We start from the raw sequence: 16,607 nt of genomic DNA on the forward strand, positions 1-16,607 counted from the left end.
CATACAGTATTTGTTTTTCTCTTTCTGACTTATTTCACTCTGTATGACTGACTCTAGGTCCATCCACCTCACTACTAACTCAATTTCATTTATTTTCATGGCTGAGTAATATTCCATTGCATATATGTGCCACATCTTCTTTATCCATTCATCTGTCGATGGACACTTAGGTTGCTTCCATGTCCTGGCTATTGTAAACAGTGCTGCAATGAACACTGTGGTACATGCCTCTTTCTGAATTATGGTTTTCTCAGGGTATATGCCCAGTAGTGGGATTGCTGGGTCATATGGTAGTTCTATTTTTAGTTTTTTAAGGAACCTCCATACTGTTCTCCATAGTGGCTGTATCAATTTACATTCCCACCAACAGTGCAAGAGGGTTCCCTCTTCTCCACACCCTCTCCAGCATGTATTGTTTGTAGATTTTTTGATGATGGCCATTCTGACCGGTGTGAGGTGATACCTCATTGTAGTTTTGATTTGCGTTTCTCTAATGATTAGTGATGTTGAGCATCTTTTCATGTGTTTGTTGGCAATCTGTATATCTTCTCTGGAGAAATGTCTATTTAGATCTTCTGCCCATTTTTTGATTGGGTTCTTTGTTTTTTTGATATTGAGCTGAATAAGCTGCTTGTATGTTTTGGAGATTAATCCTTGGTCAGTTGCTTCGTTTGCAAATATTTTCTCCCATTCTGAGGGTTGTCGTTTCACCTTGTTTATGGTTTCCTTTGCTGTGCAAAAGCTTTTAAGTTTCATTAGGTCCCATTTGTTTATTTTTGTTTTTATTTCCATTTCTCTTGGAGGTGGGTCAAAAAGGATCTTGCTGTGATTTATGTCATAGAGTGTTCTGCCTATGTTTTCCTCTAAGAGTTTTATAGTGTCTGGTCTTACATTTAGGTCTTAAATCCATTTTGAGTTTATTTTTGTGTATGGTGTTAAGAAGTGTTCTAATTTCATTCTTTTACATGTAGATGTCCAGTTTTCCCAGCACCACTTATTGAAGAGGCTGTCTTTCCTCCATTGTATACTCTTGCCTCCTTTATCAAACATAAGGTGACCATACGTGCATGGGTTTATCTCTGGGCTTTCTATCCTGTTCCATTGATCTATATTTCTGTTTTTGTGCCAGTACCATACTGTCTTGATTACTGTAGCTTTGTAGTATAGTCTGAAGTCCGGGAGACTAATTCCTCCAGCTCCGTTTTTCTTTCTCAAGATTGCTTTGGCTATTTGGGGTCTTTTGTGTTTCCATACAAATGGTGACATTTTTTGTTCTAGTTCTGTGAAAAATGCCATTGGTAGTTTGATAGGGATTGCATTGAATCTGTAGATTGCTTTGGGTAATGTAGTCATTTTCACAATGTTCATTCTTCCAATCCAAGAACATGGTATATCTCTCCATCTCTTTGTATCATCTTTAATTTATTTCATCAGTATCTTACAGTTTTCTGCATACAGGTCTTTTGTCTCCTTAGGTAGGTTTATTCCTAGATATTTTTGTTGCAATGGTACATGGTAGTGTTTCCTTAATTTCTATTTCAGATTTTTCATCATTAGTGTATAGGAATGCAAGAGATTTCTGTGTGTTAATTTTGTATCCTGCTGCTCTACCAAATTCATTGATTAGCTTTAGTAGTTTTCTGGTAGCATCTTTAGGATTCTCTACATATAGTATCATGTCATCTGCAAACAGTGACAGTTTTACTTCTTCTTTTCCGATTTGGAGTCCTTTTATTTCTTTTTCTTCTCTGACTGCTGTGGCTAAAACTTCCAAAACTATGTTGAATAATAGTGGTGAGAGTGGGCAACCTTGTCTTGTTCCTGATCTTAGAGGAAATTTAACCAGACTTTCCAGTTGTCCAATTACCTTTCTAAATTTCTGTGTTCACTTCTCTTCCCTTCGCCATATCCTAAGAGCCCCATCCTCTACAAGGTAGAAAAGAGCCAGCTATCTGCTGCCTGCTGTTTACCTGCTTCATCTCTTAAAATGTGTGGGTTTCCATATGGGTTAGAGCCTGCTCTGTTTAATGGGCGGGAGAAAAGGAGGTATATCTGGAAAGATGTGTAAAGTTATCTCAGTTTTCTTCCTTGTATTTCTTATCAGCAGCACAGCTGACAAAGCTGGGTAAGGTCTGCAGTTGACAACACCGTGTTGGTGTGAACACCCTTTTTTCCAAATGCTCTTGTTGTATAAGGGAATCTACTTGATTTTCCGAGTTACACATTTGAGTTTTCAGGGGTAAAGGGGTATCAAGTCTAAAACTTACTTTCAAATGGTTCACAGAAAAAATGTATCTATACAGAGGGAAAGACATAACAAACGTGTTAAAAATGTTTCATGTTTGGGGAATCCGGATAAAGAGCATATGGGAGTCCTTTGTATCATTCTTGCAACTTGTAAAAGTCTGAAATCACATAAAATAAACGTTTAAAAAATCATCTATAAAGGGCTAGGATGCAGAAATGAGATCAGTTACAATATTTCATAAAGATACAAAGGGTTAGCCATCCACAGCACCTGGGTATAAGTCAGGGTTCCCCAGAAAAACAGAATCAACAGGATATATACACAGAGATTTATTTTAAGGAATTGGGTCACATAATCATGGGGGTCCAAGACCAAAATCTGCTGGGGTGAGCCTGCAGGCTGAAGACCCAAGAAGGAGCAGCATTTGGAGTCCAAAGGCCTTCTGCCGGCAAATTCCTTCTGGCTGGGGTGGGATGTGGAGAGGAAGAGAGGGGAGGTGGGTATGGTGGGGGTATCAGTCTTTGTTCTGTTCAGGCCTTCAACTGATTAGAGGCCCATCTACATTACAGAGGGTAATCTACTCTCCTCAAAATCCACTGACTTTAATGTTAATCTCATCTAGAAAACACCTTCACACAAACAACCAGAAAAATATTTGACCAAATATCTGGGCACCATAGCCCAGCCAAGTTGACACCCAAAATTAACCATCACAGCCTGCAGGAGCAGAGGCTAGACTGTCTTCTAAGAAAAATCACGGCACACACCCAAAGCTTCCTAATCTCATAAATGACGGCTTCAGCCTACCTTCCATTTGGCAAGCTGTCAGGGTAATCAGCAACATGAAACATCTGCCCCTCCCCGGCTTCTGGCCAGAGAAAGTAACTCTGAGCTCTCTGCTATCAGGGAAGCTTGCCCATGGGATACAAGGTCAACTTCACACAGATGAGGGCAAACACATCAGAACAGCTGAGTGGGTCAAAAAGATCCCAGTGCTGGACCCACTCCTGCCTAATTAAAACAAAATTTCAGAAGTAGGGGTTGTGTGCAGCCAAGGCAAAAAAAACTGCTCTAGATCATCTTCCTTTAACTCCCAGATCCAGCCAAACCATAAGATTAATTGTATTCATCATGATTATCTTACTAGAAATACTTAGGACAGCTGTTTGGACCCAGTGGTAGAGCTCCTTTCCTTAGTCCACCATTATGGTTATGCCAAGAGCTCATGGGGAAGAGCCATGGTAAACTGGCCAGTCCATCCACTACAAGGATGCAATCAGGCCAGCTGTCCACATCGTACAACATCTCCTTTAAAGACCCATGGAAGAAATCTCGCATCTGCTCATTCTAGAATTTACTGCAGAGATTCCATCACTCCCATAACTGGGCATGATCTGCAATTTGCTTTGGTTGCCAGAGCTTACATCTGCATTTTGTCTCCTGACCATGTATCTGAACTTAACCCACTTTCCTACCCTTACTGTCTTGCCCCAACTTTCTCTTTGAGGTCTTCTATGAAGTTGAAACTTTTGCAGCATATCTTGCTTAAGCATTCTCAAATTCTTTTTGGATGGAATGTTAATATAAAATGGAAACATTTTATCAGCAAACACAAAGCTGTAATGTTTTAGAACGGCAAGGTACTCAGGGATGGATTACCTAGCTTGACCTTCCTTATTTTAAAGATGAAGAAACTGAGACCAAGAAAGGTTAAGAAATCCACCCAAGCCCAAGGGTCAAACAGGCCAAATGGTAAAGCTAGGATTTGAGGAGCCTGGATTTCTGTGAGCCATCCCTCACCACCCAGCTCTTTTCCGTCCCTGAGTTTGCAGTGGAGTCTTGACCTTGCCATCACTTCAGAGACTCCTGGAGCCGACTTTAGAACTAAGCCTGCCTCCTGCCAAGAGCAGACTTCTTAATTTTAGCCTGATTTTTTGACTTGCTGATTTGCCAGCTTACTTGAAAACTCTTCCTCTGAGCACTGAGCTTCAACCGTTTCTACTATTACCAAAAATAGAGTGCTTGAGAGTTATGAAACAATAGGTGCAGCATAACACTATACTAGTTTGTGTAATAAAAACAAATGTTTCTACCTGCACAGAAAAAAAGATGTGGAACACAAGATGTTTGTAGCATTTACAGTGTTACCACTAGGTGGTGAGATTACAGTTAATTTTTTCCTTTTGGCTTATCTGTGTTTTCTAATTTTTTCTCCAATAATCACCAGGACTTGCATAATTGTTTTAAAGTAAATAAAAATATTAAATAAAAGCACTTTAACTTATTGTTCAGATCGTCAGGCTGCCTAAGTCTGCAGTGCAGTGGTACACAGCCTTGAAGCCGTTCTTAGGCTGGGGATGTGGCTCTGCAGGATTATTACGGGGAGACCTTCCACGTCCTCTCAGCTCTAATCCTCCTGGGGCTTGTTTCTTGTCCTTTACAAGCAAACATGTAACTTTTGCAGAAAAAGGAGATGATGAGCTTATTTTCAACATGAATTAGCCAGACTGAAGCACTCAAACTCCAAGTTTCCACTTTCAAATGACCTTCCTATCCAGGACAAGCAAACAACCTTCCATTTACAGGCTGTGTGGCTTTAAAGAAGAGAAAGGTTTACACCTATAGCCACCATAGCAATCAGTGAGGATGAGCAAACCTGTTTTGTTAGAGGGATTTAATCCTGTTCATGAAAGGTTATTTCTGTAATCCCTGAGCCCATCACTAGCCTTTTCATGATCTAAATATAAATAAACACTCTAATGGGACCCCACGGTGTTGCGGTGTGTTCTGGTCCAGCTGCAGGGAAATACCCTTGAATATGCTGTCAGAGATCTCATCTGCTACATGAATAACAATGATATTGCAAATCAGAGCTCTGCCATCAGCAGGGAATTCTGGGGGAGCCACTGCCTGCTGGCCAGTTTCCCTGGCAAAGTCATCCCAAGCCCTTGTTGAAATAACCTGTTTCAGCCATTTGGTGCCACTTCTTTCTTCACCGTCTTGCATACTAAATATGAAGCTCCTAGTTGGTATTCTAACAAATCTGTCCTTATTACCACCTCTCTTTTAGAAAAAAAGAGTGCCCCAGAAAGAATAAGTCTGGAAAAGCAACCAGTCTCAGACTTAGCAATTATTAAACATTTCTTAACGCCCTACAAAAATACTGTAAAATACTATCAACAAAGCAACTGCCCAGTGCTCAGGTGTACACTGCAAGTCAAATCTTTGCAAATTGGCTTCAGGCCTGCAAGTGTGTCCTTTCCTCACCAGTTTTCACTCTACATTAGTATAGTAGAAAGGATAAAACTTTCCATGGTCAAGAGGAAAAAAACAAAAACAAACAAACAAAACTGGTAGCAGGGGCCTGGCCAAGCCCATACCCATCAAACCGAAAACTACCACTTTGGAGAATCATATTTACTGACTTGGAAAGCTGTTGAAAAAGCTACAAATGTTGATGAATGAAACAGAAGAGCCACAAAATTGTATATACAACATGCTTTTTAAAAGTGTGCATATATATTCAAGAACAGGAAAAGATGTAGAAGGACACGCACCTATATTTTAACACAGTTAATAACGGAGGTGATGAGCAAATTTTCTCTCGTGTATTTTGTACTTTTCTACCATAAACCTACATGTGTGTAAAATGTAAAAAGAATAAACAGTTCCTTAACGTCGGCCAACCTTAAGCTAAGTGAAGTTCTTCAAGGCAGGTGTGAGCGCCTGGAAGGCAGAGCCCATCACTGCGGGCTCCTTCTCCTCAGCAGGCTTCCCAATGACGCCCCCCATCTCTGCCCGCCCGGACAGCAGGCCCCAACCACAGGGCTCCAGGCCGCCCAGTACGCAAAGTGAGGGTTAGGCGACGCCGTGTGCGGGGCCGTCTCACCCGGTGATCTCTCCTCAACTCCGGGGGGGGGGGGGGGCGGGGTGTCGCTCCCCATCTTAGGGGGTCTCTCCTCACGTGGGTCTATCCTCACTTGGGGGGGGTCTCTCCCCATCTCGCGGGGAGGTCCCTCCTCACCGGGGGTCTCTCTCCACCCCGGTGCAGCCTCACCTTGGGGTCGCGCTCGTAGTAGTGCTGCTGCGTGCGGATCCAGCGGCCCACCAGGTGGTCTCGCACCGTGTGCGCCAGCGCCAGGTAGTAGTCGCGGCGCGTGGCCACGTTGCGGTCCTTGACGAGCGTGAAGTGCAGGTGCCGGTTGAAGCTCTTCCGCACCTCGGCCACGTCGCCCAGCCCCGCCAGCCCGCGCACGCTGATCTGCTTCCGCCTCTCGCCGTCCGTCAGCGGCTTCGCCATCGCGCCGGCAGTCCGAGGAGGACGAGGAGGAGGAGGGCAAGATAAGCCGCGGGGACACGCCCGCACGGAGGATGCTGCCGCTTCGCCGGCTGCCAGGACGCGCCTGCGCACTGCGCTGCGGCGGCGAGGAAGGGAGGTGCAGAGGGTGCGCCTGCGCGCTGCGCCGGACCACGTGAGGGGCGGGGCCTGAGGAAGGGCGGGGTCGCAGGATGGGAGGGGCCTGCTGGAGGGGCCGCGCACCGACCCCTGGGTGAAGGAGTATTGCTGAGTTTCTCAACTTCCAGAACTGAGGATGAGGTCCTGGACTTATGGCCCATTACTGCCAGCAACTCTCTTCATGTCCACTCCCTGAGACGGTGTCTCCTCCTGCTCGTCCTTCTCCCTAAAGCTGCTCACCTGGTTCCTACCTGCAGGTCCTCATCTGGGGCCCTCTTGCTCACTCTCACCAGCAACCCTCCAGTCTACACCCACTAGCACCACCGCTGCTGTTCCCCAGGGCCGTCTTCGGGTCCCCGGCTTCAGTGTTGCTCCCACTGCTCCTCCCTGATCCTATCTTGGCCTCTGGGGTCTCTGCATCAAGGAGAGTCCTTACAGGTTGGTTTAACATTGAAAAACTGGCAGTATTCACTGAAGCTAAACAAACACCTACTTCTGACCCAGCAATTCTAGTCCAGAGAAAATACCCAACAGAAATGAATGCTTACACCAACCAGAAGGCATGTACAGAAATGCTCATAATACTCAAATATTCAAAACAGTCCCAAACTGGAAACCACGCAAATGCCCACCAATGCTGGACTGATAAATAAACTGTGGCATATTCCCACAGTTGCACAGTCCCCAGCCGTGAGAATGATAGACCACATCCAATACGCAGACGAACAAGTGCTGAGTGAGAGTGGGCAGCGCTAAAGAGCACAGCCTGAAGGATTCCACTCACGTGAGTTTCTAAGACTGGCCAATCTCTGGGCCTGCAGACCTAGGATGGTGCTGAGCGTTAGAGGTGGACATAGCTGGGGGGGAGGGGTGGGCAGGGAGGGGGAGTGGGTGAATCCGTGGCATCTGGAAAAGCTCTGATTACATGTGGTGTGCAAGCTCATCACTGCACACATGGGAGCTACCCCATGTGGGGAGTGTCTGTGGGTGTGGTCCTGGGGCAGGGCCCCGGTGGGGGGGGGGGCAGGTCACAGGTGCAGCCCAAGGCCTTCCACCATCTTTCTCCACAGCTCATCCTGTTTCCTTGCCCTCCCTCCACACCCAACGGGGCTCCAGATCCTTCTTTAGGCCAAAGCCTTCCTGCTTGCTCACATATCCAGTGCCAATAACATCAGGCCTGGTGGGCCTGCCTTCTCTCCCAAGCTCCCAAGGACTCTCTTTCAGGAGCCGGTCCTCCAAGACGAAGTATGGGTCCTCCAGCCATTTTATTCCCTATGTATCTAGTCCATCCTTAGCTGCTCTTTTGGGTCCTCTTGCTGGGATTCCTGTGGTAGTTTCCTCATGGGCTCCCCCGCCTCCCAGACACTCCCCAGAATCATCCTAGCCAGGCTACAGACTGCACAGCCCCTCAGCAGAGGGCTGAGCCCAGCACAGCTCCTGCAAACCACAACCCCAGCCAGGTAAGCTTGGTAAACCAGCCTCAGCCCCTCCCTAGCAGGTCCTCAGGCTGGGCCTGGGGGACTTGAGGGGACAGGTGAAGGCAGGCACCCGACTGCAGCGGGCAGGCATTCTCATGTGTCCCATCCCAAAGGGACCAGGCAGAAGGGGAAGTGGTCAGAGCTGGGGTCAGTGAGAGAGCTGGGGGTGGGGAGAGAGAAGGAGCCCCCGAACTGTGGAGCCTGTGGGGCTGTGAGGGGTGGCGAAGGACACACAACCAACATCCACAGGCCTCCCTGGTCTGGATCTTGCCTTCTGCAGCCCTCACCCCTGGGGAGTCCCTCACTGGAGGGGCGGATTTGCAGTGAAGGTCCTGTGGCCTGGTTTCGAGCTGCATCTCGGGGGACTGCCTCTGCCCACCCACAGCCCAGGCTGGCCTACCACCTGTTTTTATATGGCCCTCAAGTTAGGAACGCTGTCTATGTTTTTATTTTTTATTATAAATTTATTTATTTTATTTATTTTTGGCTGTGTTGGGTCTTTGTTGCTGCATGCGGGCTTTCTCTAGTTGTGGCGAGCAGGGGCTACTCTTCGTTGTGGTGTGCGGGCTTCTCATTGTGGTGGCTTCTCTTGTTGCAAAGCAAGGGCTCTAGGCATGCGGGCTCAGTAGTTTTGGCACATGGGCTCAGTAGTTGTGGCTCGTGGGCTCTAGAGCACAGGCTCAGTAGTTGCGGTGCACGGGCTTAGCTGCTCCATGGCATGTGGGATCTTCCTGGACCAGGGCTCAAACCCGTGTCCCCTGCATTGGCAGGTGGATTCTTAACCACTGTGCCACCAGGGAAGCCCTACATTTTTAAATGATTGAAACAAGTGGAAAGAAGAATAATTCATGGTGTACGAAAATTACATGAAATCCAAATTTCAGTGTCTACAAATACAGCTACACTCATTCCTTTATATTTTCTCTAGGGCTGCTTTCACACATCCACGGCAGAGCTGAGCATCGTGACAGAGACGGTATGGCTTGAATCTTCCCCTTACAGAGGGTGCTGCCCCTGACCTGGAGTGTACGCTCCTGGGGGAGGGCCCCATGTCCCCAGCACTGCCTCACACTCGCAGGCCCCATGAATATACCCCGAATAGAGCGAATCCCCATGGTTCTACGTGCCGCATTCCAGGCGAGGGTGGACTGAGGTGTGGGAGGTGGCTGGCCTGGGCAGAATTCTTGAAGCCTCTTTAAAATTCACTAGATCACATTGGGAAAACGCACATTAAAACCCCAGCAGGCAGCAGGACTTACCTGCTACATACAATGGTCAACATGAAAGTGACCGACAGGGACTTCCCTCGTGGTCCAGTGGTAAAGAATCTGCTTTCCAGTGCACGGGACGCAGGTTCGATCCCTGGTCAGGGAAGTAAGATCCCACATGCCACGTGGCAACTTAGCCCGCGTGCCACAACTGCTGAGCTCGCACGCCTCAATGAGAGAGCCTGCGTGCTGCAAACTACAGAGCCCACACGCTCTGGAACCCGTGCGCCACACTAGAGAGAAGCCCGCGCACCGCAAGGAAGAGCCCGCATGCCGCAAGGAAAGATCCCGTGTGCCTCAATGAAGATCCCGCGTGCCACAACTAAGACCCAATGCAGCCAAAAATAAACTAAATAAATAAATGCTGTTTAAAAAAAATAAAAAGCAGCCTTTAAAGAAAAGAAAGAAAAAAAGAAAGTGACCAACAGCACAGAGTGGTGGTGAGGCGGTGGAGTGCTGCTCAAGGGAGTGTAACCGTTACAGCCACGTTGGAAACAGTGTGGCAGTTTCTTATAATAAAATAATCAGTACTTAAACATACACTTACTATGTGGCCCAGCCATTCTACTTTTAGGTAGCCATCCAAGATAAATAAAAACCTATGCCCACAAAACAACTTGTGCGAGGATGTTCACAGGAGCCTTATCACTAATGCCCCAAACTGGAAACAGCCCAGGTGACTATCAACAGGAAAGTGAAGAAACAAAGTAAGATATTGAAATAGTGAAATACTAACTCAACCATAGAAAGGAATGACACCGGTGAGTCTCACAAACATTATGCCAAGTGGAAGGCCAGACACAAAAGAGCACATATTGTACAATTTCATTGACATGAAGTTCCAGAATTGGCAAAAGTAATGTGTTGTGATGGAATTCAGAAGAGTCCCCCAGGGGCCAAGGGCAGGGGGATTGTCTGGGGAGTTTCTGGAGTGACAGAATAGGGATATGGGCTATATGAGTGTATCTGTCACAGTGGTTTGAACTCTATTCTTAAGATCTGTGCATTTTACTATATGAAAATACCTCTATAAAGATATTCTTTAAAAAAAAAAAAACTCACTAGGTCAGAAGTAAAAGCTAGAAAGAGCTTAAGTACCAAAAACAGCCTCCATCAAACAGGAAGCCTTTGCAAATCCAAGCCTCTAGGAAGCAACACTGAGTTCCTCCTGAGATTCATTTTGTGCAGAGACATTCCAGCTGAAGCTTTGAGCTGAGTATGAAGGGTCCATCCAAGACAGAAGTGAAGGAAGTCTTCTTGCTGAAAGCCTATTTGCACTGCTAACCCAGGACACTGACCTTCCCTCTCTGCCCCCCAAATTTCCTGTGGAGCCAAATATCCTCTTGTTTTCCCAGTGGGAGTTCCTGGTAGGACTCCACCCAAACCAAACAGCCCAAACCAAAAAAATGAAATATCTTTCCATTTATTTGTGTCTCCTTCAATTTCTTTCATCAATGTCGTATAGTTTGCAGTGTACAAGTCTTTCAAAAGCTTCTGCACAGCAAAGGAAACCATCAACAAAATGAAAAGGCAACCTACTGAATGGGAGAAAATATTTGCAAATCACATATCTGATAAGGGGTCAATATTTAAAATACATAAAGAACTCATACAACTCAATAGCAAAGCAAAAACAAAAACAAAACAAACAACCTGATTAAAAAATGAGCAGAGAATCTGAATAGACAATTTCCCAAAGAAGACATATAGATGGCCAAGTGCATGAAAAGACAAGTGTTGGCAAGGATGTGAAGAAAAGGGAATCTTGTGCACTGTTGGTGGGAATGTGCAGCCACTATGGAAAACAGTATGGAGATTCCTCAAAAAACTAAAAAGAAGGACTTCCCTGGTGGTCCAGTGGCTAAGACTCCACGTTCCCAGTGCAGGGGTCCTGGGTTCGATCTCTGATCAGGGAACTAGATCCCTAATGCCCCAACTAAGAGTTTGCATGCCGCAACGAAGATCCTACATGCAGGAACTAAGACCTGGCACAAAAAATAGAACTACCATTTGAACCAGCAATTCCACTCCTCAGTATTTATCCAAAGAAAACAAAAACACTAATTCAAAGATATATGCACCCCTATGTTCATTGCAGCATTATTCATAATAGCCAAGATATGGAAACATCCTAAGTGTCCATTGATGGATGAATGGATAAAGATGTGGTATATGTATACAAGGAAATACTGCTCAGCCATAAAAAAGAAGGGACTCTTGCCATTTGCGACAACATGGATGGACCTAGAGGATGTTATGCTAAGTGAAATAAGTCAGACAGAGAAAGACAAATACTGTATGATTTCACTTGTATGTGGAATCTAAAAAACAAAACAGACAAACAAACCAGAAAACCAAGCTCATAGATACAGAGAACAGATTGGTGGCTGCCAGAGGTGGGGGGTGGGGGTGGGTGAGATGGGTGAAGGGAGTCAAGAGGTACAAACTTCCAGTTATAAAATAATAAGTCCTGGGGATGTAACGTACAGCATGGTGACTATAGTTAATAATACTGTATTGCATATTTGAAAGTCGCTAAGAGTGTAGATCTTAAAGTTGTCATCACAAGAAAAGGAAAAAATTTTGTAAGTATGTAAGGTGGTGGATGGTAACTAGACTTGTGGTGATCATTTCACAATGTATACAAGTATTGCATCATTATGTTGTACATTTGAAACCAATATAGTGTTATGTGTCAATTAAATTAAAAATGAATGAATTAATTTAAAGAAATCAAGTTTTTAAAAAGCCTAAGAGTTGAAAAAGGAAGAAAGGATCTTGTGCTTTCAGACTGGAACAAAATGATAAGATGTGGTTAAGCATAAGGGGAACTTTCTGTGGGGAAACCTACTGTTTTAGGCAGCTCCCTTCCCAGAGTTCCAGTCCAGTTTTTAAGCTGCTTTATTGAGATGTAACTCACATACTATAAGTTACCCACTTAAAGAGCCTGATTCAATAGTGTTTAGTAGTGTTTAGTATTTCTAGAGTTGTACAACCATCGCCATAATCTAAATTTAGAACCCTCTCATCACCCCCCAATACCCTGTATCCCCCCCCCAATTAGCAGCTACTCCCAGTTCTCCCCCATCCGCACCCAGAGCCCCAGGTGACCACGAGTCTGCTTGTTGTCTCTATGGATTTTGCTTCTTCTGGACATTTTCTGTAAATAGAATCAGGCAATATGTGATCTTTTGTGTCTGGCTTCTTTCACTTGACCTAAAGTTTTCAAGGTTCATCCATGTGATAGATTATGTCATTTTTACTGCCAAATAATATTCCAATGCATAGAGAGTCATTCAAAAAAATCATTAGAAATCTCTTCCTCCCCAGAAAGCTGAAAACTCTGGTTTATATTCCCCTCTCTCCTTGTTGCTTTAGAACAAGTCCCTGCATGCCTCTGAGCTCTGGCATTCTCATGTGCAAACCCATCCGATCCTGAGCTGTCCTCTGGGTGGGTCTGGAGAACCCCCAGCCATATGTGCTGAGCACCTCGAGCCCTGGAAGTTACGTTTGGAGCCATCCCACTGCCTGTGTTCTGTGCCACAAACATGCAGCTCTGGCGCTCTCCTGGCCTTCAGAGAGGCCTCCGGAGAGAATACCTTATAGGGGGATATCTGCTTCTGAGCCACATCGATCTGAGGCGGACACTAAGGTTTACAGGACTGCACTTAAGCTCTTAGACAGAAACCTCTATCCGCCAATCAATAACACAGAAAAGCAAGACATCAGGGACTGTCAAAATGATAGAGGCACTCAGACCTGGAGCTAGTTTTTATTTCTCTTGACTCTATAACTATTTTTCTAAATATTCCACGCTTGGACTTCCCTGGCGGCGCAGTGGTTAAGAATCCACTTGCCAATGCAGGGGACACGGGTTCGAGCCCTGGTCCAGGAAGATCCCACATGCCGCAGAGCAACTAAGCCCATGCGCCACAACTACTGAGCCTGCGCTCTAGAGCCCGTGAGCCACAACTACTGAGCCTGCGTGCCACAACTACTGAAGCCCGAGTGCCTAGAGCCCGTGCTCAACAAGAGAAGGCACCACAATGAGAAGCCGTGCAACGCGATGAAGAGTAGCCCCCGCTCACTGCAACTAGAGAAAGCCTGCGCAGCAGTGAAGACCCAATGCAGCCAAAAATAAATAAATTTATATATATATAAAAGTATTCCACGCTCATTACGATCGTGATGATTGATTCTTCAGCAGAGAAACCTGCTTTTGATAAATAGCTACGTGCAAGGTCTGATGTGATGGAAAATTTCATCTGGAGGCACTCTTAGCTTGGGAGGCACACCAGCTTGGGGTTTGGAAGCCTCCAGACCTGGGTCCTAGTGGGGCCCTTCATCTCCTCAGCCACTGACCTTCAGCTCAGACAGTCCCAGCCTCTGGGCTGTGTGATAGAGATGACGGGTACCTGCCCGTGGCTGCTGTGATGATGAAATCACTGGCTCCATGCCTGACACCCAGTAAGCTCTCCATCGACACAAGCCATTGTCGTTACTGTAGCTCAAAATAGAGGGATGCTACATGTGGTATGCTTATCCCGCCACAAACTCAACGTAATTTTCAAGGCGAATCCAAGGACCTTGAGTGTGAAGAGGCCTTGGAGGTGCCCGATTCTGACCTCTCCCCAAGCAGGGACCCCTTTCTCGGGCACCCTTGAATGCTGACGTGTGCGAATGAAGAGCCGTCTTCTTTCAGGACATCTTTCCTCATCAGTAGCTTCCCTGTAGTCTGAGCTCCGGCCTCTGGAGCCACACAGGCGGGGCCAGGCTCTGATAATTCTTACAGTATTTTTTTGAGCGGGGAGGGCAGGCGGATTGCAGGATCCTAGTTCCCTGACCAGGGATCGGACCTGCGCCCTAGGCAGTGAAAGCGAGGAGTCCTAACCACTGGACCACCAGGGAATTTCCAACCCTTACAGTATTGAGGAGGGCTGTCGAAACCCCACCCACCTAAAGCCTCTTTCCAGGCCTGTGATGTCATGATTTATAGTATGAAATATATGTTTGGTCTTCATCCCTGCTCCTGGCTCACAGCTCCCCGAACCCTTGGGATTTCCTAAGCATAAGCGCAATGGGAGCATCTTTTGTTGCATTTGGTCTTTTGTCCTCAGTCCTATTAGCCCTTTCAATCATACTTGAATTTGCATTAATGAGATGATTTTTGGAAAGCCTCTGGGTAACCACAGGGTGGGGGCTGGTTGCCAGGGGAACCAACCAAGTGATTAGAGGGCTCAGAGATTCCGCCTATCCTAGGCCCAACCTCTGGGGTGGGGACAGGGGCTGGAGATCAATGACTTAATCAATCAAACCTACGTAATGAGGCCTCCATAAAAACCCCCAGAGCACAGGGTTCGGAGAGCTCCCAGGGTGGTGAGGAGTCGGGAGGGTGGTGCGCACGGGGAGTGTGGGAGCCCCGCACCCTCCCCGTTGCCTTCCCCTCCTGTCTCTTCCGCCTGCCTGTTGGTTTGTATCCTTTGTGATAAACTGGCAATAAGAACTAAACTGTTTTCCTAAATTCTGTGAGCCTCTCTAGCAAACTACAGAATCTCAGAAGGGGGTCATAGGAACCTCTGATTTACAGCTGGTCTATCAGAAGCCCAGCTGACCACCTGGACTTGAGAAGGGCCTCGGGAGGGCGGGCAGTCTTGCAGGACTGAGCCCTCACTTGTGGGGTCCGACGCCGCCTCCAGGTAGATGGTGTCAGAACGGAGTTGAATGCTGCGCACCCAGCTGGTGTCTGAGATTTGCCTGGTGGGAAAAGCCCCACACGTCTGGTCTCAGGGTGAAGCACTGAGAGCAGAGTGAGGGGTGAGTGGAGTAGAAGGAGAAAACAGAGTCTCCTCTACAAGGATGAACGCTCCTCACATTCCATGGTCTCCAAACAAGTCATTTAAAAACAACTTTACCACAAGTTGCACACCCAAGTGTGTCTTTTCACAGTTCTTACCTCGGGAGACTCTGTATTTATATTACTGACCTGTGATGATTCTGCACCCTTCTGAAAGTTCCCTTTGGGAATGCCATGATTTTATTGCCATCCTTGATTTTATCCAAAAATGGTATTATCCCAGTTCGAATATCACATTTGCCTTCCAGTGATTCTGAAATTGTCCTAAAAATCACATCCACCCTGAAACAATGATTTGCTGTGCCTAAGAGTATTCAAAAGCGTGTGCGGGGGGTCCTTAAAGCAATGTAAAAGCTAAAACTATATTTTAAAAACACTGTTTTGTTAACCTTTAAAACTGTCTCATTGGGGAAGCCTTTCTAACTATGACACAAACCCCAGAATTCATCAAATAAGATAAATTGTATCAAACTGTAATAAATTAGATACATTTAGGAAATTCTCTGGTGGTCCAATGGTTAGGACTTGGTGCTTTCACTGCCGGGGCCTGGGTTGAAGCCCTGGTTGGGGAACTAAGATCCCACAAGCCTCACAGCACGGCCAACAAAAAAAAACCAAACAAACAATTAGATATATTTAAATACATTAACATAGTAAAATTGTGTATTGAAAAAATATTGTAAAGTCAAAAAGTAATAATAAAATGGGGAAAAATCTGCAACACATTCTACCATGATAGCTAATTTACGTAATATATAAAAATCTCTTAAAATCAGTAAGTGACCCTACTCTTACAGAATAATTAGCAATGGACATGTACAGATGTTTCACAGAAAAGGAAATACTCAGACACACGCACACAAGATGAATTAGATCAGTGCCTAGTAAAACTATCAGGTCTCATTGTTTACCTGACAGAATGGCAGAGCAAACAGCTTGGCCATGGCTGTGCTGATGAGGGCTTGGGAAGCAGGCACCAGAGCTGCCAGTGGAGTTGTAGGGAAATCTGGCAAAGCAGCCACAATTTAAAATGTTCCTGCCCTGCAGAGCAAAGCAAACCGTCAACAAAACAAAGAGGCAGCCTACTGAAGGGGAGGAAATATTTACAAATCATATCTCTGAAATGGGGCTAATACCCAAATTACATAACAAACTCACACAACTCAATAGCAAAAAACAAAACAATCTGTTTAAAAATGGGCAGAGGATCTGAAAAGACATTTTCCCAAAGAAGACATACAGATGGCCAACAGGTACAGGAAAAGACACTCAGCACACGCATCATCGGGGAAATGCAAATCAA

The 16,607-nt window shown here is 45.8% G+C and overlaps 1 protein-coding gene across 2 annotated transcripts in view; it reads right to left on the minus strand.

The window, feature by feature from the left end:
- Nucleotides 1–6,654, minus strand: part of PYGB (glycogen phosphorylase B) — a 53,346-nt gene extending 46,692 nt beyond the window's left edge. For both annotated transcript variants that reach the window (XR_003793190.1, XM_029220895.1), the window contains exon 1: nucleotides 6,306–6,654. Coding sequence is in view for 1 of the 2 variants with exons in the window: in XM_029220895.1 (XP_029076728.1) it covers nucleotides 6,306–6,548 (243 nt within the window). In the remaining variant the exon portion in view is untranslated. The remainder of the gene's footprint in view (nucleotides 1–6,305) is intronic.
- Between the last annotated feature and the right edge of the window lie 9,953 nt (nucleotides 6,655–16,607).

This window comes from Monodon monoceros, unplaced genomic scaffold (assembly GCF_005190385.1).
Source record: "Monodon monoceros isolate NGI ecotype Baffin Bay Population unplaced genomic scaffold, NGI_Narwhal_1 Super_Scaffold_13, whole genome shotgun sequence".
NCBI lineage: Eukaryota > Metazoa > Chordata > Mammalia > Artiodactyla > Monodontidae > Monodon > Monodon monoceros.